This window comes from Sander lucioperca, chromosome 6 (genome assembly GCF_008315115.2).
Source record: "Sander lucioperca isolate FBNREF2018 chromosome 6, SLUC_FBN_1.2, whole genome shotgun sequence".
Lineage (NCBI taxonomy): Eukaryota > Metazoa > Chordata > Actinopteri > Perciformes > Percidae > Sander > Sander lucioperca.
Window position 1 is genome coordinate 34,344,272 of NC_050178.1, and position 25,432 is coordinate 34,369,703.

The following is a 25,432-nucleotide window of genomic DNA, read 5'->3' on the forward strand; positions in this document are numbered from 1 at the left end:
CGATGCCCACAGACATGTTTAATGTATGTAGAGGATGACCACTCTGTCCACTTTAGCTAACTCTCCTTTCTCATAACCAGGAGCAGTTAAACCTGCGTGAGGGAGCCAACAAGGTGGTGTTCAGTGTGACCACACAATACCAAGGCACCTGCCGCTGTGAGGCTGCCATCTACCTGTGGAAGTGGGACGATCGCGTCATCATATCAGACATAGACGGCACCATCACTAAGTAAAAACAACTGTTTCCTTGCACACTATAGTGTATATAGCCCAATAGACCATTGGATCCAAAGCAATTCATAGTTCAAATCACTGTTAAAGATGTACTGTGGAACATTGTTTGAACCTACATAGTTACAGTATTATGAGTCTTCACTGTCTGTCTGCTGCAGGTCTGATGCTCTGGGTCACATTCTACCTCAGTTTGGAAAAGACTGGACACACAAAGGCATCGCCAAACTCTACCACAAAATACACCAGTATGTAAAATGACTTGTTTGGAAAATATTATCAGCAGTCAAAGAGCAAAAACCATCAACGTTTTTTCCCCTTTTTACCAGGTCTTTTTACTGAACTTACACACATTACTCGCACCTTAACAAGCCAAAGCAGATCAGATCCACTGCTGATGATTTTGTGTTTTGTTACATTACAAAGATGTAATATTAGTTGCAGCCGAGTCTCTAATCTGCATTGCCAGATGTTTCCCTGTTTGTCTCCATTTTCATATGCCTTATGTTGTGCTTTTCAAACGAGCTCAGTTGTTCAGTTAATTGAATTAAGATTGGATTCTATTTGAAATGCTAATCTTCTGTTACACAAATCCAGAGAAATAGGACATACATTACATACGTGTTGTGGAAAGTATTGATGCAAGTGTTCTGGAAAGCAGTAGAAGTGGAAAACTCCACATTCTTCTTCTTCCATGTTATGAAACTAAAATGCAAATACGGTCACTCCTTTCATTGCAGAAATGGCTATAAGTTCCTTTATTGTTCAGCACGGGCCATAGGTATGGCTGCCATCACTAAAGACTACCTTCAGTGGGTCAATGACAAAGGCATTGTCCTCCCTCAAGGCCCTGTACTGTTGGCCCCAAGCAGCCTCTTTTCAGCACTACACAGGTAAAAAATACTACTACTACAACTTTACAGATAGTTTCCTACTAATACACTGTAGCGTGAACTGAATGCACTGGACTTGGCTATGCCTCATCTCTGTTTTCATGTGGGAGTTTGTGTGTGTGTGTGTGTGTGTGTGTGTGTGTGTGTGTGTGTGTGGCCACTCCACTGTATGAAATACATAAATGTATGCAAGGAGACAAACACTTTAATAATATAGATGTCCATTTTGACTATGTCCTGACCTGTGCAGAGAGGTTATTGAGAAGAAGCCGGAGGTGTTTAAAATTGCCTGTCTCAGTGACATCAAGGACCTGTTCAACCCACAGAGACAGCCCTTCTACGCGGCCTTTGGCAACAGGACTAACGTAAGCAACACTGCAGACTAGCTCTTAATACAGCCATAACCTTCAGCAACAAGTGTTTTCAGTCAAGCTATTCCAGGTTGGCAATGATTTTAGCCTCTGGCACAAACCTGTGTGTACATAATCACAGAGAGATCATGCATCTGGGCAAAGAACACACCCATGGGTTTTAGATGTTTTTAAATATTATTTTTATCGATATACACTTCCTGTTATGCACTCCAGCAGGGGGGGTGCTGGGGTTTGCTTGTTGGATATAAAGTAAACGCTGGCTAATGCTTTATGATTATGGATGAGTGCTATAACAGCCAAACAGTCGTTTTAGTTTACATAGATACTGCAAAGGTTAAAGTCCCACTGAAGCTACTCTGTGTAACTGTATGGTTTTGCTGCCTTACATCTTGCAGGATGCTTATGCCTACAAGCAGGTTGGGGTGCCTGATACCAGGTTATTTACCGTCAACCCAAAAGGAGAGCTCATCCAGGAGAGGAGTAAAGTCAACAAGTCCTCGTAAGTGTGCAACAGAACACAGATATAAACACCCTTTTTAGGCTTTGACAAAAAATACAAAAATGCATTTGTGTGTGTTTTGCAGGTACAGCCACCTCAGTGAATTGGTGGAACATTTCTTCCCCATGCTCTCTGTTGAAGGCAGCACATCCTCTGCTTTGGACTGTCCCGAGTACAGCAGTTTCTCCTATTGGAAGGAGCCTCTGCCAGAACTGGACCTGGATGCACTACTGTAGACACACACCCACATCTACAAAAACACCACACACACAAGTTTTATAGCAAGCACATATACTCTCTTTGTTTACTCTTTTTTCCTGAAAGGCATGAGACTTCCCAGAATACCTGAATATTGCCTTTTGATAGACCTGCCAACTGTAGTGCCTGTTTACAAGACACTGAATAAACTGGAACAGAAAGAGGCGACTGTCCCGTCTTATGCCGTTTTTCCATTACATGGTACCTGCTCGACTCGGACTCGCGGTGCCCCGTCCTCCTTTTTCTATTGCAGATTTAGTACTGTCTCATACGTGAGGCGAGCATGGCTGGTTGTCATAGCGACACCACAGTAAACTGCCGTGAACTAACGCGACACACACACAGAACGTCGAAGGTGTGTTGTTTTTGATTCTCAGCATGTGTCTGTTGCCACAGCCAGAAGACACATTTTGTTTCAAAAGAAGCTGGAGGCAGCTAAAAAACCCACCGCTGGCTAAACAATTTAAAATCGGCGGGTTTGTTCAGGACACCCCCGTCTGTCGCTAGCAATGATGACACAGTGATTAGTGACTATTCTCTCCGACCAATCAGTAGTCTGCAGGTTTTCGCGTCACTTTTTGGTATCGCCTCAGCTCGCTTGGAACCTCGACGGAGGTGATACTAAAAAAAGTACCTGTTAGCAGGTACCAGGGACTTTTTTTCGTAATGGAAAACCAAAGAATGCGAGTAGAGTCGAGGCGAGTCCAGCAGGTACCATGTAATGGAAAAACGGCATTATAAAGATAGAGCCAAAATAAGTCATAATATGCATGGACTCAACATTTCAAACTTAAAGGAGAATTCCGGTCGATTTAAGCCTGTTGGGTGCTAACGCTAGCGGGGGGATAACAGGGTGTAGACAGCACCGATTGTTTTCGTTTTTTTTGCTACTGCCAGCACTCCAAATTTACAAACAACAGAGCTACGTGTTGAAATTGACTGGAATTCTCCTTTAAGTGTAAAAACATATGCAGTACTTAAAGGAACACGCCGACTTATTGGGACTTTAGCTTATTCACCCTATCCCCCGGAGTTAGATAAGTCCATACATACCCTCCTCATCTCCGTGCGTGTCGTAACTCTGTCTGACGCCCCCTCCGCAAGCCTCGCTTAGCACAGATCCTGGAGGTAACGGCTCCATCTAGCCTACTGCTCCCAATAAGTGACAAAATAACGCCAACATTTTCGAAGGACTGCTATTTCGGCGGAGTGATTAGCGCAACACCTGAAAAGCACCGTTGTTACTCTCTCCTTCTCACCACGGCGCTTCTCAGGTGCTGTGTGCAAATCACTCCGCCCAAGTAGCAGTCCTTCAATTTCTGAGAATATAGTTCCCAGTGTGTATACGGTTAGAAGATGGCTATGTCTCATGTGACCTTGTTGTTTGTACAGGCTGTAACTATACAAATCACAACATGTAAATTGGAAAATGTTGGTGTTATTTTGTCACTTATTGGGAGCAGTAGGCTAGATGGAGCCGGTTACCTCCAGGATCTGTGCTAACTAGGCTAGCGATGGGGGCGTCAGACAGAGTTACGACACGCACGGAGATGAGAAGGGTATGTATGGATTTATCTAACTCTGGGGGATATGGTGAATAAGCTAAAGTCCCAATAGGTCGGCGTGTTCCTTTAATCTCAGTGCTCACAGACTGTGGCTGTTTACACAATATTTAGCTATTTTCATGTGTAAATCCTACAATGAACATGACACAACTGGACAAATATGCCTTTGGACTGTTTTAGTTTTTTGTTATTGTGTGTAGTATCCAGTATCATAGTCATTCCAAAATATGAATTTGAATTGTATTAGTATAACACTGTCACACATTTCAGCTCCAAACACTTACCAAAAACACATTTGTATAAAAATTGAGTTGTATTAGATACATATTGTATATTAGTGATGCCTAAATTCTGCACATGCCAAAACTATTGCCTGTTTTCTGTGACTGACCTGGAAATTGTCAGTTCACTGCTCTGAGCTCATGCTCAAAGCTCAAATAGACCCAGATACACAAGCTACAAAACAAACCTGTTATACTTCATTCAGTTGACTGTGTTTAGTGGAGGGAGAGATGTGAGAATGTATTTAAAATGCTTTGGATAATTTAAAGTCTGTTTGACCCTAATAAGTATGAGATAACTGGGTTTCGCCCTGAGCAATGTTGAGCTATATTCTGTTTTTGTCAATCACGAGTGTTTTCTAATTGCATTTGACTCACCTGAGTTGTGAGTTGTAAGGGACAATAGCATTATTTTTTCTTAATACCTGAGGATTGCAATACACAATCTGAGCAGATGATCATTGTGAAACTACAACTTCCTTTCAGGTACCGTAATACCAAGTTTAGAAATGTTTGTACACTACATAAATGTGGAGGTGGACCAGGCAGGCATGACTTTTTATTTTGATTTAGTGTAAACAGACCTTGGAGGGGAACAGTAGTGGTTTAGCCTGGCGCCGTGCCTTTATACTATTATGACTGTTATATTTATTATTTTTTGCATATCTTATCATTCAACTGTGGAAATTCATTGGAGCTAAGGATTTTGCTGTTACTTTTTAAACCAATTGTATAGAAATATATAAATTTAAAATAAAGCACCACCTGTTATCTTTGTCAGTGTGAAATGATTGATATTTACATTCAATGTACTTTATTTAATCTTTTGTACTTAATTAAAAGAGACAAATTAAAATTCCCAATTGCTATCACTGCATACTTTTTTGCATTCTTACTATAGTCTGTATATTTTTGCAATAAAATAAAAAACTAGACAAGAGGTACTTAAAGAGGAACTACACCCATTTTAAAAACCCATACATGTTATTCCTAAAAAGGCTGTCCACACCAAGAACGATAACGATAATGATAACTTTTAAAATTTAGTTTTAAAAATCATTCTAACTCAAGTGGTTGAGTACACACCACAACTATAACGATGACAGTGGCGAACATTATCGTCGGGATCACTTTCAGAGCGATTTGATGAACAGTAGAAACACTGCAATAGATTGGGAAAAAATGATATATGACCCAGAGCACCCAGGGGAATGTTCTGAGTATATCAACATTTTCTGTTTCAGAAAAGAGAGCACTACAACAGAATAAAGCTCATTTAGTTATAAAAAAGAAAGAAAACAAAAACAGTCTCCCTTTCATTGTCTATGGAGCAGCTCCAGACTTTAGACTTGATGACATCACAAGTTTGAGATAGTCCAATAGCTTAAGACATCACACACAACATACACATACATCATAAACAGGATCATAAAAAAAAGCAAATTCACATGAATAGCATGGACAATAAAAGAAAAAATACTAAATACTAAATAAATAAAAAATAATAATACTAAAAAAATAAAAAAATCCAATAAAAAATCCACATGAATGTACTAAGGGATGTATAAGCATGAGACGCTTGCAGTGACAGGGCAGGGACTGACCCTGTGATTCAGTATGAGATTGTGTGTCATGGTGGTAGTGCAAATAGGTCCAATAGTGCAAGGATAAAGTCTAGAGACCAGCATTAAAAATGGACAATATAAGAGATCAAAAGTCAATATTAGAGGTTTGAAGTAATAGTGTTACAGCCATTGTTCAAGTATTAAGTTATGTTAGACCTCAGTCCGGCGGGTGGAGGGAGGGAGGGATTGTGCATAGATGGGCTAATATAGCCAGTAAACAGTGTAAACAGTGTAAACAGTATACAGTGGGCCAGTGGACAGTCAGTACATAACTGTTATTATAGGAGGTAGTGGAAGTGGTGGAGAGGGAGGAAAGGCAGACAGACTATGCAAAGAAGTCTCTCTCTCCTCTTCTCTTTAGTGAAGCATTGTAGAGTTGTAAGGCCCTGGGGATAAATGACTTTCTCAGTCTGTCATGACTGACAAAATGACTGTTCCATTAATACTCATCATACAAATTTAAATAATACATTAATTCTTTGTTTTAGGTGTTTTTATTAACTTAAATTCTTATGAATAATACAATTTTTTTTGTATATTTGTTATTTATGGCCTGTATGCCTCATTGATCTGAGCTTATACATCTTGAATTCGATCGAGTACTAAAAAACATAAATGCTGGATTATTTTGACGATAATAAATAATCAGATGAAACATAGTATACTGTTTATCACAGATTACTTTGGGCCAAAGTTACCAAGGACATTTTTAAGAAACCATTTCAAAATGTATACATTCACATAAAGTAACACCTGTTTGGGTCAAAAGTAAGAGATTTTATCTGTCACTTTGGAAAAAGAGAGAGACTCTGAGAAAAGGTTAGAGTAGTAGGCGTGAAAAAAGTTTCACCTGTATGCTCTCAGATAAAGCCAACTGTCTTTTAAGTTTGTTCTCGCTGTATATTTATTGATATAGCTGTATTTTTTTCATCCCTGCTAGTCCGGGGCATTTGTAAAAATTGGAAGCAATGTAATGCAATATGATTATTTGAATGAGCACTAATACAGGTGTTGCTCTATTAGCTTGGTGTTAACATAGTTGTAAGTAGTCTAGGTATGCTTTATGTTGTTTGCTAAACTGGTTGTGGGCTTATGTGGTCTTGTGTTTGGCAGATGACAGCCACTGTGTTGAGGAAGCTGACCAGGCCGTTCCACAATCAGAGTCACCTACGCATAAAGATGCTGACACAGGTTCAGGCACTGATGGATCACACCTACATATTAGGACAAAAGAAGAATCATGTATGCGACAGAGAAACACAATGTGGTGGAGAAGAACCCCTTGCCCATGCCATCCTGAAGAATGACACTAGCTGTGTGTTGTACACAGGCCTTTCTCTCAGTGCCTTTTTTGATCATGTTAAATATCTGGAACAGTTCTATAAAGCAAACTTTAAGATGCACGTAATGGATCAAATATTGATGACCATGATGAAACTTAAGTTGAATCTACTCCAGGGTGATCTTGCAGAACGCTTTGCTGTGTCCCAGGGGTTGGTGAGCAGGATCCTCTCCTACTGGATAGACACAATGGAGGAGCACATGAGAATCTACATTCCTTGGCTGCCACGGGAGACAATCCGGAGCACAATGCCTCAGTGCTTCAGGGAGAAGTTCCCCAACACCACCTGCATCATTGACTGCACTGAGACCACCCTGCAGAAACCACACAACCTTGACTCCAGAGGCGAGTCATACAGCCATTATTATTCCAGCAATACTATAAAGTATTTAGTTGCTATTGCCCCGTGTGGGCTTGTTATGTTCATTTCTCCTGCTTATGGAGGCAGGTGTAGTGACAAGTTCATCACTCAGGAGTCTGGCTTCCTGGAGTATCTTCGTCCCGGCGATGAAGTGATGGCAGACAGAGGCTTTACCATCAGAGATCTGCTGTTTGAGAGAAAGGTTAACCTTGTTCTACCAGCGTTCACTCATAAAGGAGGGCAGTTGTCTGATGAGGATGTAACTGCCACAAGGAGGATTGCAAATGTGCGCATACATGTGGAAAGAGTTATCAGGAGGCTCAAAGTGTTCAAAATAATCTCCCAGACTGTACCCATCAACTTGGCACACAAAATGGACAAAATCCTCAGAATCTGTGCAGCCCTTGTAAACATGCAGGGGGAAATCATCCAAGAGGATGCTGATTGAGCATAGAAGTTTACATGTCAAAAAGATCCTGATTTCCACTGTAGCTTAATATTTGTAAATAATTATTTGACACCCTGCAGTGCCTTGATTGTACTATCATTTGCACATATCATTTGTCTTTAACATTTAATTTTTCAGGTATCTCTATTCTGCACTGCTGATTAGTTATTTTACAGTAAACTGTAAACCAATGAAATTATACTGCACAAGAATGTGTTTTGGATCTCAGGTTTTAAAAAAATAGTTATTGTGTTTGGCACCTTTTCAAGTATTGTATAATATCAACTTATTTTTAGACTATAAATGTTTACAGATAAAAAAAACATATTTAACTTGTGTCCAACTAAATTGTGTATTATTAAAATTTTCAATCTGTTTTTTCAATCGAGTTTTTCAATCTGTTTTTTCAATCGAGTGGATGTTGCCCTAACCACATGTAAATAACTAAAGAAGTGTATTTTATGTACATAAACTGGCAAAAAGATACAGTATTTCACTAATGGAATTTATTAACTCATGTCATTTGTTTACATTGAATGTAATTACAATTATTCACTTTAAAAATGGCAGAGGTGTCAATTCCAGGTTCAGAAAGTAAAAGTCCTGCCATGTGTTTATTCCACCAATGAACTCGGCAGGACTTTTACTTTCTGAACCTGGAATTGACACCTCTGAAAAATGGTAAAACAACTAAATTTAAACATTTCACTTATGGCATTATTTGTAGGCCATTTAATTTTATACATATTAATTATAATCACAATTACTATTAAAATGGTAAAACATCACCTTCCCGTGTAAAACGAAAACGAGCACTAGCTATAAAAAGTAAAACACCAAGGAACTAGCCTAACAAAGGGTCAGCGGAACAATTATTAACAGTTAGGTATCATCACACATCAACACAGACACAGGAAAGCTGGTGTCTGGCATGCCCATACAGCAGGTTAAAGAACCTGAGCCTATTTACACATATGTACATATTTATGGCACAGTGTAAGTCTGCCTGACAGAAACTCATCTACAATCCTTGGCAGCATGTGACTAAAATAGAAGGACTTGAGTTTAGGTAGAACTTGTGAACAATACTCCAAATCAAATGGCACATCAATGACAACTTTCTCAGATGGAGCCCAGACAAGCAGCTTGCATCTCTCTAGTCTTGTACAAAACATACCTAGTTGGACTTGAAGGTAGTAACCACGGGATCCATTTGGTTGCAGCTGTGGAACCCCGTCCACCATCTTCACATCTGTGAGCTTGCTGGAAAACACTTCAGCCAGAGATGAACAGTTCTTGGCCAGAACAGGACATTTAATCTCCAGCAGCTCTGTGGAGTTAACGCCATCTGGGCTTGCAGAAAGCCATGGTTCTGTGACACTAACTACAGTGCCTCTCTTCTCAACTACAAACCCACAGCTCTCCATCCACGCGTAGGCCACCTCCTCATTCTCCTGGCCATACCTGGTTGCAGTGTTCCCGTGGAACCTAGGAAACAGATGCTCTCTAAGAAAGTTATCTGGCTTAGTAGATGCACGCACGGGGACCTTTTTTGCAGAGCTAGCAGTTACTCTTAATTTACGAGCATCAAACCACAAGTGGGAGGCACTCTGCATTTTAGTGGACTCCTCCAAACTGGCACATTTATCCCCATCTAATTTAATGTACATATCATAAAATGACATGCATTTCTGGCACTGTATGTCCGTGCCATGTTCACTATGAGGCTGCTGGAGCTTTGTGGGAGCTGCTGGAATTTGCTCTGGTTCAGCAGAGATGCATTTGTGCAGAAGGCTGCCCACTGCAACACTTCTAAGCTCATCTTCAGTGCTTCATTCAGAGCTGTAGGCAGGATTTGGCGGTAGAGATGGAGAGATGGGCAGGATGTTCTCAGAGACATCAGAACTGTCTTTGTGGTGCCTGAAACATATATTGCTCAACCTTTTGGGGACTAAATTACGCCGTGTCCCTGAGTTCCAGTGGCGCTGCTCATCTGTGCAGGACAATCCAGTCAGACCTTTGGACACTGCAAACTGCACCTTTAACAAAGTTTAAATAGAACAGTTGCATATTTTTAATGTATTATAGTCCTTGGTGTCACAATACTTATATAGAAAATATGGACAGCTATAAACTGTCCATATTTTTCAACTTACCTTGATGATGTACTTAAACAAATTGCCATTCGAGATTAGACTGGTATGAATTAGAATTGGTGAAAATAGAAACTTACTTACCTACACAGAAGAGGTGGTTCACCAAAATGTGGTGTGCTGACAGAATATTACATTTACCCAAACTTGAATGACCTTACCTTAACCCAAAGGGCATCAATGAACAAGAGATTAGACTTTTACTTATCTGGAAAAGGTGCACGATCTGTTAATTAAAAAATAAAAACGTTAGTCATATATTAAATTTTATTTAACAAATGCTTTAGAAGCCAATGTTTTCATCAGCTCTTTAGCACTTATTTGTATTGTTTGGGTATGAAATAGAAATAAACTCGAAGCTTCAATGTAAATCTAGCTTAACTAAAGTACTATCTATTTTTGACTGGGAACAAAAAATGGTTTAACATGACTTTGAACACAACAGGATTAAACGATGAGAATGGTCTTCCCCTCTCCTACAAAAACAGATCGTTTGTCTGTCAATGCGTGAACATGTTTACATTTAGGCTATTTCAATAGATTTTTTCAGTGAGTTAAGCCAAATAATTGGGTGACAAAAAGCATGCATATAGACTATTAATTTTACATACAGACTATTAATTTTACAGGCTAACAAATACAGTGTGGGTAAACTCTTAATTTGAAAAACAATGAATGCATATCCTGCCAATCAGATTTAGCACCACCCACAGGGGAAATCGGAATATCGATATCGAATATATTTCTGATTTCCGTGCAAGAACGGGAAAACCAAAAATCAAGTCATAATTTCGTTTTTTCGTTTTCATATGTGAAAACAAAAACAAATGATCGGATGATACACGGACCCACGGACCTGGGTCAAATGAAGGCGTCAGTGTTTTGAAAGGCGGACTGCTGATCTCTGCGTCAGTGCGTTATTGACTCTGAGCTACCTGAACAGGAAGAGTCGAAGCAAGACAGAACTGTTGTAAAAGGTAAGTCTTTTTTTTTTTTTTTTTACTTTTGTCTTTCACTTAATTCTTTGACTTTTTTTGTAATGACGGACAATCGAGTATTTAGTTGAATACAGTTCGCTTGCTAGTGATTTGTACGGAGCCCCTAGGGGACATGAGCAAAATAAATCTAAAGTTTAGTTTCACTAACTAAACTCTAGATTTGTTTTCATATGTTATAATTAGGCCCTTTAGCAAAGTAGTTTCGGCGACGGAGCCGTCTCCTCACTCCTCAGTTCAACACCCCTTAAGTTCTCGTAGAATGAATCGAACATCCTCTTTCCTTATGTTTAATCCATTCTCCTTGCATTTTGTGTACATCCACTTATATTCGTGGAGTTGACCAGATGTTTGTGACTGTTCATAAATGAAAGTAATAACACCAAATTCTATGACCTGTCGAATTTTGTGACTCTAGAGGGCGCTGTTTGAATTGGAGTCTATGACTGTACTGAGCTGTACTGACACACTGACGAGGCACTTACGCAAATAACGTAAGCTCAAAGAAGACTCAAGGCATATGAACGGGCTACTAAAGAAATTAACTACTTACTGAAATTCGAATGCGAGAACATAATTGCTATAGGAGACTGCAACCAAACAGCTGCCCAATCAACAGGTGAACTTGGGAAGGTTAGGACACAACAAACCATCAGATGACTCCAAACAGCTCTCATCACTTCAGTACAGGTGGACTTATTTATTTATTTATTTATTTGAAAGAAAAAGGGGACAATACATATTAATGAACATTTTCACAAATGTAAATATGCCAGATTATAGCCTTAGGCTCATTTCCATCTGCAGACCCCCTGGCAGGTTGGTGTTACACACAAATTAATGAATACATACAAAGACACTATATGCAGACTATATACAAAAAAACAAGGACAAAAACAGTGATCACATCATGTTAGAACAAACAATAACAACAAGAGTGGACAACAAGGTACATATAGAAAAAAGAAAAGCATCGACTATAGTGGACACACCACAAACTGTCCTGATATTATATTGATCCATATTATACCATTCTATGTTGCACTGAGCCACATTCCACTGACCCCTATAGCACAACCCATGTTATACTATACATATATTGACTTCAACAGGACAAGGTCACATTTTGATAGGCCTACTGTCAAATTATGTTACCCCACTGTAACTCTGCAGAAATGGTTGTTTGTCGATGAAAATAGACTATATTACGTTTACTGTGCGTTAGAATTTCAGTAAATAGATCTGCATTCGAATTTCAGTAAGTAGTTCATTTCTTTAGTAGCCCATTCATATGTCTTTAGTCCTCTATGAGCTTACGTTATTTGCGTAAGTGCCTCGTACAGCTCGGTACAGTCATAGACTCCAATACAACAGCGCCCTCTAGAGTCACAAAATTCGACAGGTCACAGAATTTGGTGCAACACCTGTTCCAAATCGCTGTATCACTTGCGCCGGAACAGATTACAAGACTTTAAAATTTGTTTTAAATGTTGTATCGAAACAATATAATAGTGACGACTTGCAAGCGAAGCAGCAATGTCCTTATAATGAAGACCTAGATTAAAATGTAGTGCAACTAACTCCTGTACTGTAGTCCTTTCTCTAGCTGTCACTGTCTCCAGTATGGCCCAGGCTACATCAATATACGGCTTTCATGTGCTCACACAAAAGTTTCATGCGTGCACATGAACGTTTTGCGTGAGCACATGAAACTAAACTTTACATTTTTTTTGCTCATGTCCCCTCACACCCATGTGGGGCCCATATGGGTTGGATATGGGCTGGTGAGTGGGCCCCGTCTTTAAACGCTTCAGATATAAAGTTATTCACTGTCAAAGTTGGGCCAAAATGAATGGCAGTCAATGGAATGCTAACGGGAGGTAGCATCAAAATGGCACCATAGGAGCCACGCGTTCCAGGGAGAGGCTTACCCCCTTGGTGGGGAATTGGGGAATTGGCAAATTGGCGCCCCCATGCAGCTGCAGGCGCCCCTGCTTGCTGAGAAGGTGTCGTGCACAGAAGCTGTGTGAGAAGGGGAAAGGGTGGGGGGCTGAAACAGACTCGGTGTTGAGAACTAAAAGTAGGCTACATAGTAGAAGTTCACGAAAGCAATCCAACTTGGTAAAAAAAAAGACAATGCTGCTCTGCCAAATGTCTTCAAAGGAATGAAAGGTGGATAATAAAGAACAGTGATTTAATAGTGATAAAGGGATGGTGCACTCCCAGGCCGGTGGGCATTTGTTACTAAAAAGTTACTCTCAGATGTGTCCAGTTTGGGACGTCGCATAGCATTACTGTATGTGCTGGGATACATTTTCACATCATTTATATACAAGTGGACACCTGAGTATTACCCCCATAGTGATATAAATACACCCAAAACATGCGTTTAGGGATATTGTAGTCAAATATAGTGATTGTGATATCATAATGCAGCAACAAAGTAATCTGTATTTTCTGTCTTTTAAAAAATTACTAATTGATTAAAGGTTAAGGCTGGTGATAGTCTTTATTTTTTAATCAATAAATCCCATTAGAGACCCAAACCACAGCCTGATAAATCTTCTTCCTCCAAAAACATATCAATGAGCAACATCTTGTTAAAGATGGAGGGGCTCGAAGGGGGTCTTGCCCAAGGTGTAATTCAATGTATGTAGTCAATACATTAGTAATGCCTCCCTTGTAATCATTCAGGCGACACCCTTCTGTTTTAAACAGGTTACTTGGCCTAAAAAATGTTGTAATATGTGAATGTTGTTGGGTTATATAACAGGATCGCCATATTAAGCATAAAACATATACTGAATGTAGCCTAGTACATGCTTAATATGATTTCTTGAATGTCACCTGCTGTTTAGTTTGGTTAATTGGATGACTATTGTTATGAGAAGTTGTAATTCTATAATAGCGGCTTCTATATTTTCTATCAAGGAATGACATTGTTGTTGAGTGCTGCTGAAATTGTGAAAAAAGTTTCAAGGATCAAACCGCAGACAACAGAAAATACTGAATGCAGACACTTTTTGTTCCTTTTTCGTGAAACTTGGCCTCACTGTTCTCACTTCTTGTTTTTTTGGTTCCAGTCCCAAACCATGAATATTGTGGGCCAGTTTGTGGAGACGGTGTTTGGGACGGCGAAGGAGCTGTGCCGTGGCCTTAACCCCGCCACTCTCACCGGAGGGATCGATGTCATTGTGGTGCGACAGCCTGATGGATCGTTCCAGTGTTCCCCCTTTCACGTCCGCTTTGGCAAGCTGGGTGTGCTGCGTTCCAAGGAGAAGATTGTCAGTGTTTCTCTGTCTCATTAAATTATTTTAATTACAATTATACTACAGTTCTATTTCTCTGCTTTTTTTCTTTGACACATACATGCATCACTGTGATTTTAGGTGGACATTGAGATCAATGGAGAATCAGTTGACCTGCACATGAAGCTGCGTGACAATGGAGAAGCTTTTTTTGTGGAGGAAAATGAAAACAAGGAGGTAAGAGGACTAAAATTTGATGGCCATGGGCCATTTCTCAATTCTTTGGTAACTTCATTTGGGCAGTCTGTTATCTGTTTCCATCATTATAAACGTTTCTTTGTTATCCCCCTCAGTCCCAGGTCCCAGCCCATCTGTGCACCTCCCCAATTCCTCTTGAGGTCCCTGAGGAGATCGAAGAAACCCCTGAGGGATCCTCCATCACCGGATCTGGATCTGATACTCACCTGAGAGAAGAGAATTACTTTGTCCTATGGACAAACACAAAAGAAGAAAAGACAAAGCAGCCCAAGTAAACCAGTCACAGTTGTTGCGCTCTGCAAACTTCTCATAGCTTGTACTTGTAGTTATGTAGTTACATTTTTGAGGAGGTGCATGTCACCTTTAGATGGATCCTCTACATAGCTGCAGAGTCTCCTCACATATGCACCACAACACAAGAACTGATAATTGGGGCATAATTATTTTTAGACATTTTGTGTATCAATTCAAACTGTCAATATGTAGTTTACCTTTGCACCACCAGAGTGTGCTCAAACTCTGTCCATATGGTGCATTACTCAATAAATATTCTATCCTATATTCAATTGTCATGATGAGCAGCTACGTCAGCGTTTGACAAAACTAAAGTTTAAGATATGTGACAGGCAATCAGCGATACAGATTAAAGCCCGACTGATACGATAATGCAGTTTCAAAATAAACGTATGTGTTTTATTGTCACAACAGAACAGAGGAACGTCAAAATGTATCAAAGTTCTGATAAATAAAATGTATAAAAATACAAACTTAAGATATGAAACTTAAAGGGTTTAACACAAGTGATGCCAACAGGGACGTTGTAGAGTGCATGGTTGAAGGGTGTTTCGTCCGTTTTTATTTTATTTTTTTAATATTCATTTTTCAGCCATTATAAATGCCGGTACCGATAGTTTGGAAAATGCCTAATATTGGCCGATAATATCGGCCCGCCGGTATATCGGTCGGGCTCTAATACAGATCACCATGTCAAGTGTTTTGCACAGATCACTAAATCATTTTATTTGTAAGTGTTGTGGAGTTTATCACTTATCAATAAATACGCTGTGACAGAGAAATCTAAGCCCAACACAAAGTGTTAATTGACTTGTGTGTTGTTTCTCCAGAGCCACATTGGATGACATCGACAGTGATGAAGTGGCGGGCCTCGGCCAAAAACTACGTCTGACCTCTAATCAGATAGTAAGAGATACACACACACACACACACACACACACACACACACACACACATTCAGATGCCCACATACATGTTTAATGTATGTAGAGGATGACCACTCTGTCCACTTTAGCTAACTCTCCTTTCTCATAACCAGGAGCAGTTAAACCTGCGTGAGGGAGCCAACAAGGTGGTGTTCAGTGTGACCACACAATACCAAGGCACCTGCCGCTGTGAGGCTGCCATCTACCTGTGGAAGTGGGACGATCGCGTCATCATATCAGACATAGACGGCACCATCACTAAGTAAAAACAACTGTTTCCTTGCACATTATAGTGTATATAGCCCAATAGACCATTGGATCCAAAGCAATTCATAGTTCAAATCACTATTAAAGATGTACTGTGGAACATTGTTTGAACCTACATAGTTACAGTATTATGAGTCTTCACTGTCTGTCTGCTGCAGGTCTGATGCTCTGGGTCAGATTCTACCTCAGTTTGGAAAAGACTGGACACACAAAGGCATCGCCAAACTCTACCACAAAATACACCAGTATGTAAAATGACTTGTTTGGAAAATATTATCAGCAGTCAAAGAGCAAAAACCATCAACGTTTTTTCCTTTTTTAACAGGTCTTTTTACTGAACTTACACACATTACTCGCACCTTAACAAGCCAAAAAAGGATCAGATCCACTGCTGATGATTTCATTCCGATGTAATATTAGTTGTAGCCGAGTCTCTAATCTGCATTGCCAGATGTTTCCCTGTTTGTCTCCATTTTCATATGCCTTATGTTGTGCTTTTCTAACGAGCTCAGCTGTTCAGTTAATTGAATAAAGATTGGATTCTATTTGAAATGCTAATCTTCTGTTACACAAATAGGATATACATTACATATGTGTTGTGGAAAGTATTGATGCAAGTGTTCGGTGGCTTAATGCTGTAGGTCAACTCAATTACATGCAGTAAAAGTGGAAAACTCCACATTCTTCTTCTTCCATGTTATGAAACTAAAATGCTAATATGGTCACTCCTTTCATTGCAGAAATGGCTATAAGTTCCTGTATTGTTCAGCACGGGCCATAGGTATGGCTGCCATCACTAAGAACTACCTTCAGTGTGTCAATGACGAAGGCATTGTCCTCCCTCAAGGCCCTGTACTGTTGGCCCCAAGCAGCTTCTTTTCAGCACTACACAGGTAACAAATACTACTACTACAACTTTATAGATAGTTTCCTACTAATACATTGTAGCGTGAACTGAATTAAAAGAAGTGTGTGTGTGTGTGTGTGTGTGTGTGTGTGTGTGTGTGTGTGTGTGTGTGTGTGTGTGTGTGTGTGTGTGTAAATGTATGCAAGGAGACAAACACTTTAATAATATAGATGTCCATTTTGACTATGTCCTGACCTGTGCAGAGAGGTTATTGAGAAGAAGCCGGAGGTGTTTAAAATTGCCTGTCTCAGTGACATCAAGGACCTGTTCAACCCACAGAGACAGCCCTTCTACGCGGCCTTTGGCAACAAGACTAACGTAAGCAACACTGCAGACTAGCTCTTAATACAGCCATAACCTTCAGCAACAAGTGTTTTCAGTCAAGCTATTCCAGGTTGGCAATGATTTTAGCCTCTGGCACAAACCTGTGTGTACATAATCACAGAGAGATCATGCATCTGGGAAAAGAACACACCCATGGGTTTTAGATGTTTTTACATATTATTTTCAATATACACTTCCTGTTATGCACTCCAGCAGGTAGAAATGAAGTGTGAGTGTTGAGGCATGGATGGCATGGTCCTCTGAGCATAGACTTCAGGTAAGTCCAGGAAGTTTTCTTCATTCAAGCCAGAAACCTTAAGACCACTAAGCAAGAATGTATCTACAGACCTCTCTTGGCCAAGAGTACGAAGAAGAATGCTAGTCTTGACTCCTGAAAGATTCAGTTTTCTCATGAGATGTTGGGTACAGAAAGAAGCTGAACTCCCAGGGTCTAGAAAGCATAGGTGTTCACAGTTGTGCTCCCAATCTTGGCCTTCATGTACAGGCACAATAGAGGGAACATATTCATCACTTCCGGCCCCAGTATGGCCACATGTATCGAATGACACAAGTGCATTATTGACTGACATGTCCTGTGTTTTAGCTTTAGATTCGATGTGTAGGACAGTTGGATAAATTGTGTTTACATATATCACATGTCAAAGGCTTGTCATATTCCCTGCTCATATGACCTCTCCTCAGACAGCTGAAACACACTCTGCCTACTTTCAGAGCATCCAATTTCTCCCTTTGTGTCATCTCATCAAGCTGTGAACATTTCTCCACTGAATTCTGGCTCTTACACACACAGCATGACTCTTCGTTGTTCCTCTGTGAAGCTGGCCCTCTGCGCTGTTGGTGCCAAGCTGATGATGTGGTCGGTCCTAAGGCAGTATTGATGGCAGCAACAGTAGCTTGGCCTCTTCCAGTATGCCTGCTCTTAGGTTTAGAAGAAGGGTCTGGTTGCGTACCCTGTAGGTCAGCAAAGAATGAAATCCTGCTGATGTAGGGTTGCTGAATCTAGATCCGTTTCCCTGCACTTCAGACTCGTGTGTGGGTAGGCCGACTCCCTTGTGAGATCAACGGCTGAAGTCCTGCTGGTGCAGCTTTGGTGGGTCTGGGTCCGAGGACGTTCCCCCGCACTTCAGAACTGTGAGAAGATGGTGCATATGACACTGAAAACAAAGGGTTACTAGACCTTACAGAAGACTGGGCTTGTGAAATGTGCGGCCTTCCTTTACGCCGCACAGCCAATGGCAGAGAATGGTCCTGTTGGAAAGAGACAGCTTTAGGAAGTTGCAAGACAGGAGCTGTGTTGAAATAACTTGATGTTTGTGATTTCAAGTGAGCATGAAGATAGGCATTCATGGCATCTTCTCCATTATCGTCTTCATACTCATCCACATCTTCACCACCACATACATTTTCAAACACAGACAATTTAGCTGTAGCAGCAGCCAACTTGGCCTCAACCTCTAGCTAACCTCTAGTTCCCTTTTCCTTTTCAGCTTTGCCTTTTCAATTTGAAGTGCTTCTTCTTCAGAGTCAATGTCATGCACTTTTTTCAAAGCAGCTGCAGACTATAAAAGTGCAGCCCTTTCAGCCTTTGCCTTTAAACATGCAGAAATAACACTGGAGGCCTTTGAATGGACGGAAGAGTGATCTTTATGTTTTGATAGATAGATAGATAGATAGATAGATAGATAGATAGATTTTTTATTGATCCCAAAAAAATGGGAAATAACATTGTTGCAGCAGCAAAATTTCAGACACACAGCACATGTACAGAGTAAACATTAAATAATAGGAAAAAATATACATGAAATAATAATAGAATAATACACTAGCAATATTTAAAAATATATACAATTTGGAAATAAAATGTACAACTGTTTCGATATATAGATAAACAGATAAACTTAATGTGCAAGTTGGGGAGTAAAAATGTACAACTGTTTCACTGGTAATGATTGTGCAAGGCTGTGCAAGGTGCATTCAGTGTAGTTGTGATGTATATGAGTCTTATCTAACACTCAGAGATGAAGTGTTAAAATGTTTTATTGCCTGTGGTAGGAATGATTTTCTGTAGCGGTCCGTGCGACATCGAAGCTGTCGGAGCCTCTTAGAAAAGGTGCTCCTCTGTTGGACCAGTGGGGGGTGGAGAGGGTGGTCGGGGTTATCCATGATAGATAACAGCTTGTTCAGTGACCTCCTCTCCACCACAGCTTCAAATGTCTCCTGTTTGCAGCCAATAACGGAGCCAGCCTTCCTGATCAGTTTGTTCAGTCTGTTTGTGTCGATGGCTCCGATGCTGCTGCCCCAGCAGATGGCAGAGGAGAACAGAGCGCTGGCCACAACAGACTGGTAGAACATCTCCAGCATCTTGCTGCACACGTTGAAGGATCTCAGCTTCCTCAGGAAATAGTCTGCTCATCCCCTTCTTGTAAACAGCAGTGTTGTTGACTTTCCAGTTCAGCCTGCTGTCGATGTTGACACCCAGGTATCTGTACAACCATGTCCACATTTCCACCCAGAATGCAAAGGGGCTGCGGAGCCGTTCCCTTCCTCCTGAAGTCAATCACCATCTCTCTGGTCTTCTCCACATTCAGCAGCAGGTGATTCTTACCAGTCCACTCCACAAAGTTGTCCATCAGCGCTCTGTACTCTCCCTCCTGTCCATCCCTTATACACCCAACAACTGCAGAGTCATCAGAGAACTTCTGTAGGTGACATGACTCTGAGTTGTACTGGAAGTCTGTGGTGTATAAGGTGAACAGAAAAGGAGACAGCACAGTCCCCTGTGGAGCCCCCGTACCACTCACCACCACATCAGACAGAACACGGTCCAGGCGGACAAACTGTGGTCTGTCTGTCAGGTAGTCAGTGATCCAGGAGACTGTGGACGCACCGACACCCATCATCTGCAGCTTCTCACCTAGTAGCAGTGGCTGGATGGTGTTGAATGCACTGGAGAAATCAAAAAATGTGATTCTCACAGTGCTGCCACCGCCATCCAGGTGCAAATGAGCTTGCTGCAGAAGATAGATGACAGCATTGTCCACTCCCAGACGAGGCTGGTAGGCAAACTGTAGAGGGTCCAGAGAAGATCTCACCTGCGGCCTCAGGCGGGTCAAGACCAGCCTCTCCAGCACCTTCATCACATGGGATGTGAGAGCCACTGGGCGGTAGTCCTTGAGGCCAGATGGAGTCGACTTCTTGGGGACCGGGACCAGGCAGGACGTCTTCCACAGCAGCGGCACCGTCTGCAGGCTCAGGCTCAGGTTGAAGACATACTGGAGAACACCAGACAGCTGACTGGCGCAGGTCTTCAGGACCCTGGGGCTGATGCCATCCGGGCCGGCAGCCTTGCGCTGGTGAAGCCTCTCCAGCTGTCTCCTCACCTGGCCAGGTGTGAATGAAAAGCAGGGGGGGGGGTGGTGCTTGAAGTGTCTGTGGGGGGAGATGAGATGTGCTGTAGAGGGGAGACCCTTTACTTGAAACATTGGATATACTATCTTCAGGCCTTATGTCAGAATTTGTTATAGACAGCACATCAAGATTGTCATTGTCCTTTTTTACAGCAGCATCAGCCAACCATTGCTTCACATTAGAGTTTAGATTCTCTGCACGAGCCCAAACCAGACCCGATATTTTACGCCGCTATGATCAGGCCGGGCCAGGCCCTTGATCAAGCATTTGTGTTTTTTTAAATCATTACTTTATTAGCCTCATTTGGTGGGGAGCAAGCTATGCCTCTCCTGCTTCTCCCGTAGCTCTGGGTGTAGGCTATGTCCTGCACTGACTTGAGTGTGAGATAAACTGTGCAACATCGTGTCTTCCCCATCTGCAGCACTGTTGTCGGCCAGTGCATCAGCATGCAGACCGTGGATTATGTTGCTGCCTTGATCTGTTACCCACACTATTCGGCTGAGGGAGCTAGGGTCGAGTCTTTTTTTTTTACGTTTCGGATCCATTTGCGATCCATTCTGAATAAACAAGCAGCGCAGTTGACATGCTTCGTCCTTGTTGCATTACCGTTATTAAGATAATTCTAAACAGATTTCTGTAGTTAAAACAACTCGGAATTGTAGTTGAGAACGTCAATTATAACGGCCCACGTATTAAAAAATTGTGCGCTTCCCCGAATCATCAACAACAGAACTAGACTTATCAGGAATATACTGTAATTTTCGTCTGTAGCCACAGAAGCAGTCTTGGCCTTGTCGGGCAAGTTTTCCTCCTCTGCACTCATCTTTGTGCGTTAAGCTGGTCAAGTTTAAAGCACTCAATGAAACAGCACAATTAACTTTACTTACGCGGAGGCAGCCAACAGCATGCACAACACAGCACTTTAGAATATTCCGAGTGTCGGAATTTCTTTCAATTAACAGCACAACAAGTAACCTAATTTTACGAAGCAACAGCACTGAAACAGTCTTTCATTTCAATTTCGAGAGTCCACGTTTTTTCCAATTCCATCGGCAGAGATATATGAAAGTGTACCCACCAGCTTTCCGTGGTTGCGGTCTGTACTGGATGACGTGAGGACTTACAGGTGTTTCAATTAAGACTTCCAGGCTCCGCAACAGGTAAGCAATCCAATGAAACGGGCAATCCTTTCGATATCCAAACGCCGTGGTCAACAGCAAAATGTTTTTACGATCCTATCCAATTCCGTATCCAAACAATCAGGACGCTCCTGTCCAATTCAGAAGCGTATCCGAACGAAGAGGAATAGGTTCTTACGATGTAGAGGCTATCCTATAAGCCTCGGCATGGATGGCATGGTGTTCTCAACGCGTAGCAGAAAAGATCTTAGGTCCAGGCATTGATTCTCTTCTCTGGGTGGTGTTCCCGTTTATTATAAAAGTAGAAAATGGTATTTTACATAAAATAGTACTTCACCCAGTGCTGATTAATAAAGTGCTGTGGCTTGCTGTTGGTAGAGTGGGTGCTCACGGCTACGGTAAGAACTGTGTGTTCCCCGCCATCCACACCTTCCCCTCACTGATTGCCACACCTGTAAATATACCTAATTCCCAGTGACGTGCCACACCCAGTGCAATACTCCCCCAAGTGGCTAAAATAAATAATAGCTAAATTAATCTAACTAAAAGGTGGATATAAATGGCTCCTACAGCGAGAAATGTGGAATTAAAGGAACACGCCGACTTATTGGGACTTTAGCTTATTCACTGTAACCCCCAGAGTTAGATAAGTCCATACATACCCTTCTCATTTCCGTGCGCGTTGTAGCTCTTTCCAATGGCTCCACCGGTAGCTTAGCCTAGCACGGATCCTGAAGGTAATTGGTTCCAACTAGCCTACTGCTCCGAATAAGAGACAAAATAACGCCAACATGTTCCTATTTACATGTTGTGATTTGTTTAGTCACAGCGTGTACAAATAACAAGGTCACATGAGACACAGACATCTTCTAACCGTATATAAACTGGGAACTATAGTCTCAGAAAAGCGAAGCATTTCTACTCTCTGTCCGGTGCTTCTCAGGTGCAAGCATATCACTCCGCCAAAGTAGCAGAAGTAGCAGTGCTAGGCTAAGCTACCGCTGGAGCCGTCGGAAAGAGCTACAACACGCACGGAGATGAGAAGGGTATGTATGGACTTATCTAACTCTGGGGGTTACGGTGAATAAGCTAAAGTCCCAATAAGTTGGCGTGTTCCTTTAAAGTCTAGGGTTTGCTTGTTGGATATAAAGTAAACACTGGCTAATGCTTTATGATTATGGATGAGTGCTATAACAGCCAAACAGTCGTTTTAGTTTACATAGATACTGCAAAGGTTAAAGTCCCACTGAAGCTACTCTGTGTAACTGTATGGTTTTGCTGCCTTACATCTTGCAGGATGCTTATGCCTACAAGCAGGTTGGGGTGCCTGATACCAGGTTATTTACCGTCAACCCAAAAGGAGAGCTCATCCAGGAGAGGAGTAAAGTCAACAAGTCCTCGTAAGTGTGCAACAGAACACAGATATAAACACCCTTTTTAGGCTTTGAAAAATTTTGACAAAAATACATTTGTGTGTGTGTTTTGCAGATACAGCCTCCTCAGTGAATTGGTGGAACATGTCTTCCCCGTGCTCTCTGTTGAGGGCAGCACATCCTCTGCTTTGGACTGTCCCGAGGTCTCCTATTGGAAGGAGCTTCTGGACCTGGATGCACTACTGTAGACACACACCCACATCTACCAAAACACCACACACACAAATTTTATAGCAAGCACATATACTCTCTTTGTTTACTCTTTTTTCCTGAAAGGCATGAGACTTCCCAGAATGCCTGAATACTGCCTTTGATAGACCTGCCAACTGTAGTGCCTGTTTACGAGACACTGAATAAACTGGAATAGAAAGAGGCGACTGTCCCGTCTTATAAAGATAGAGCCAAATTAAGTCATAATATGCATGGACTCAACATTTCAAACTTAAGTGTAAAAACATTATGCAGTACTTAATCTCAGTGCTCACAGACTGTGGCTGTTTAGCTATTTTCATGTGTAAATCCTACAATGAACATGACACAACTGGACAAATATGCCTTTGGACTGTTTTAGTTTTTTGTTATTGTGTGTAGTATCCAGTATCATAGTCATTCCAAAATATGAATTTGAATTGTATAACACTGTTGCACATTTCAGCTCCAAACACTTACCAAAAACACATTTGTATAACAATTGAGTTGTATTAGATACGTATTGTATATTAGTGATGCCTAAATTCTGCACATGCCAAAACTATTGCCTGTTTTCTGTGACTGACCTGGAAATTGTCAGTTCACTGCTCTGAGCTCATGCTCAAAGCTCAAATAGACCCAGATACACAAGCTACAAAACAAACCTGTTATACTTCATTCAGTTGAGATTGTATGTAGTGGAGAGAGGGTTTCTTTTTTTTTTAAGATCATTTTTTTGGGCATTTTAGGCCTTTATTTCCACAGGACAGATGAAGACACGAAAGGGGAGAGAGAAGGGGAATGACATGCAGCAAAGGGCCAGTGGTCAGAGTCGAACCCTTGGCCACTGCGTCGAGGACTGAACCTCTATATATGTGCACCTGTTCTACCAACTGAGCTAACCCGGCCACGGAGGGAGGGTTTCTATAGCTCCATTTACCAAGCAACCAAATATGGTGTGAGAATGTATTTAAAATGCTTTGGATTATTTAAAGTCTGTTTGACCCTAATAAGTATGAGATAACTGGGTTTCGCCCTGAGCAATGTTGAGCTATATTCTGTTTTTGTCAATCACGAGTGTTTTCTAATTGCATTTGACTCACCTGAGTTGTGAGTTGTAAGGGACAATAGCATTATTTTTTCTTAATACCTGAGGATTGCAATACACAATCTGAGCAGATGATCATTGTGAAACTACAACATGCCTTCCTTTCAGGTACCGTAATACCAAGTTTAGAAATGTTTGTACACTACATAAATGTGGAGGTGGACCAGGCAGACATGAGTTTTTATTTTGATTTAGTGTAAACGGACCTTGGAGGGGAACAGTAGTGGTTTAGCCTGGCGCCGTGCCTTTATACTATTATGACTGTTATATTTATTATTTTTTGCATATCTTATCATTCAACTGTGGAAATTCATTGGAGCTAAGGATTTTGCTGTTACTTTTTAAACCAATTGTATAGAAATATATAAATTTAAAATAAAGCACCACCTGTTATCTTTGTCAGTGTGAAATGATTGACATTTACATTCAATGTACTTTATTTAATCTTTTGTACTTAATTAAAAGAGACAAATTAAAATTCCCATTTGCTATCACTGCATATTTTTTTGCATTCTTACTATAGTCTGTATATTTTTGCAATAAAATAAAAAACTAGACAAGAGGTACTTAAAGAGGAACTACACCCATTTTAAAAACCCATACATGTTATTCCTAAAAAGGCTGTCCACACCAAGAACGATAACGATAATGATAACTTTTAAAATTTAGTTTTAAAAATCATTCTAACTCAGGTGGTTGAGTACACACCACAACTATAACGATGACAGTGGCGAACATTATCGTCGGGATCACTTTCAGAGCGATTTGATGAACAGTAGAAACACTGACAGACAATCAAAATCCACCTGAATTTACATGTAAACATGAATGACTCCAGAAACTCAAATTTGTGATGTCATCAAGCATAAAGTCTGTAACTGCTGC

General features: G+C 41.0%; 3 protein-coding genes across 5 annotated transcripts in view; all 3 read left to right on the forward strand.

The window, feature by feature from the left end:
• Positions 1-23,638, forward strand: part of LOC116034028 (phosphatidate phosphatase LPIN2-like) — a 32,178-nt gene extending 8,540 nt beyond the window's left edge. For 2 of the 3 annotated variants that reach the window (XM_036002167.1, XM_031276624.2), the window contains exons 15-21: positions 81-229; positions 393-479; positions 972-1,124; positions 1,375-1,489; positions 1,894-1,997; positions 2,083-2,239; positions 23,439-23,638. In XM_036002167.1, the coding sequence (XP_035858060.1) occupies positions 81-229; positions 393-479; positions 972-1,124; positions 1,375-1,489; positions 1,894-1,997; positions 2,083-2,233 (759 nt within the window). In that variant the 3' untranslated portion in view covers positions 2,234-2,239; positions 23,439-23,638. Of the gene's footprint in view, positions 1-80; positions 230-392; positions 480-971; positions 1,125-1,374; positions 1,490-1,893; positions 1,998-2,082; positions 2,335-23,438 lie in introns of those variants that run through there. The other variant, XM_031276616.2, reaches the window with a different exon arrangement.
• LOC116065373 lies at positions 6,840-7,877 on the forward strand. The gene has a single exon (XM_031320855.1). The coding sequence runs from the start codon at positions 6,840-6,842 to the stop codon at positions 7,875-7,877; it is 1,038 nt and encodes a 345-aa protein (XP_031176715.1).
• On the forward strand, positions 10,872-23,438 carry zgc:123305 (uncharacterized protein LOC641489 homolog). The gene is made up of 11 exons (XM_031276674.2): positions 10,872-11,007; positions 14,109-14,309; positions 14,415-14,510; positions 14,627-14,802; positions 15,656-15,731; positions 15,865-16,013; positions 16,177-16,263; positions 16,759-16,911; positions 17,129-17,243; positions 23,114-23,217; positions 23,306-23,438. The coding sequence occupies exons 2-11, from the start codon at positions 14,118-14,120 to the stop codon at positions 23,436-23,438; spliced, it is 1,281 nt and encodes a 426-aa protein (XP_031132534.1). The 5' UTR covers positions 10,872-11,007; positions 14,109-14,117.
• Positions 23,639-25,432: the final 1,794 nt, after the last annotated feature.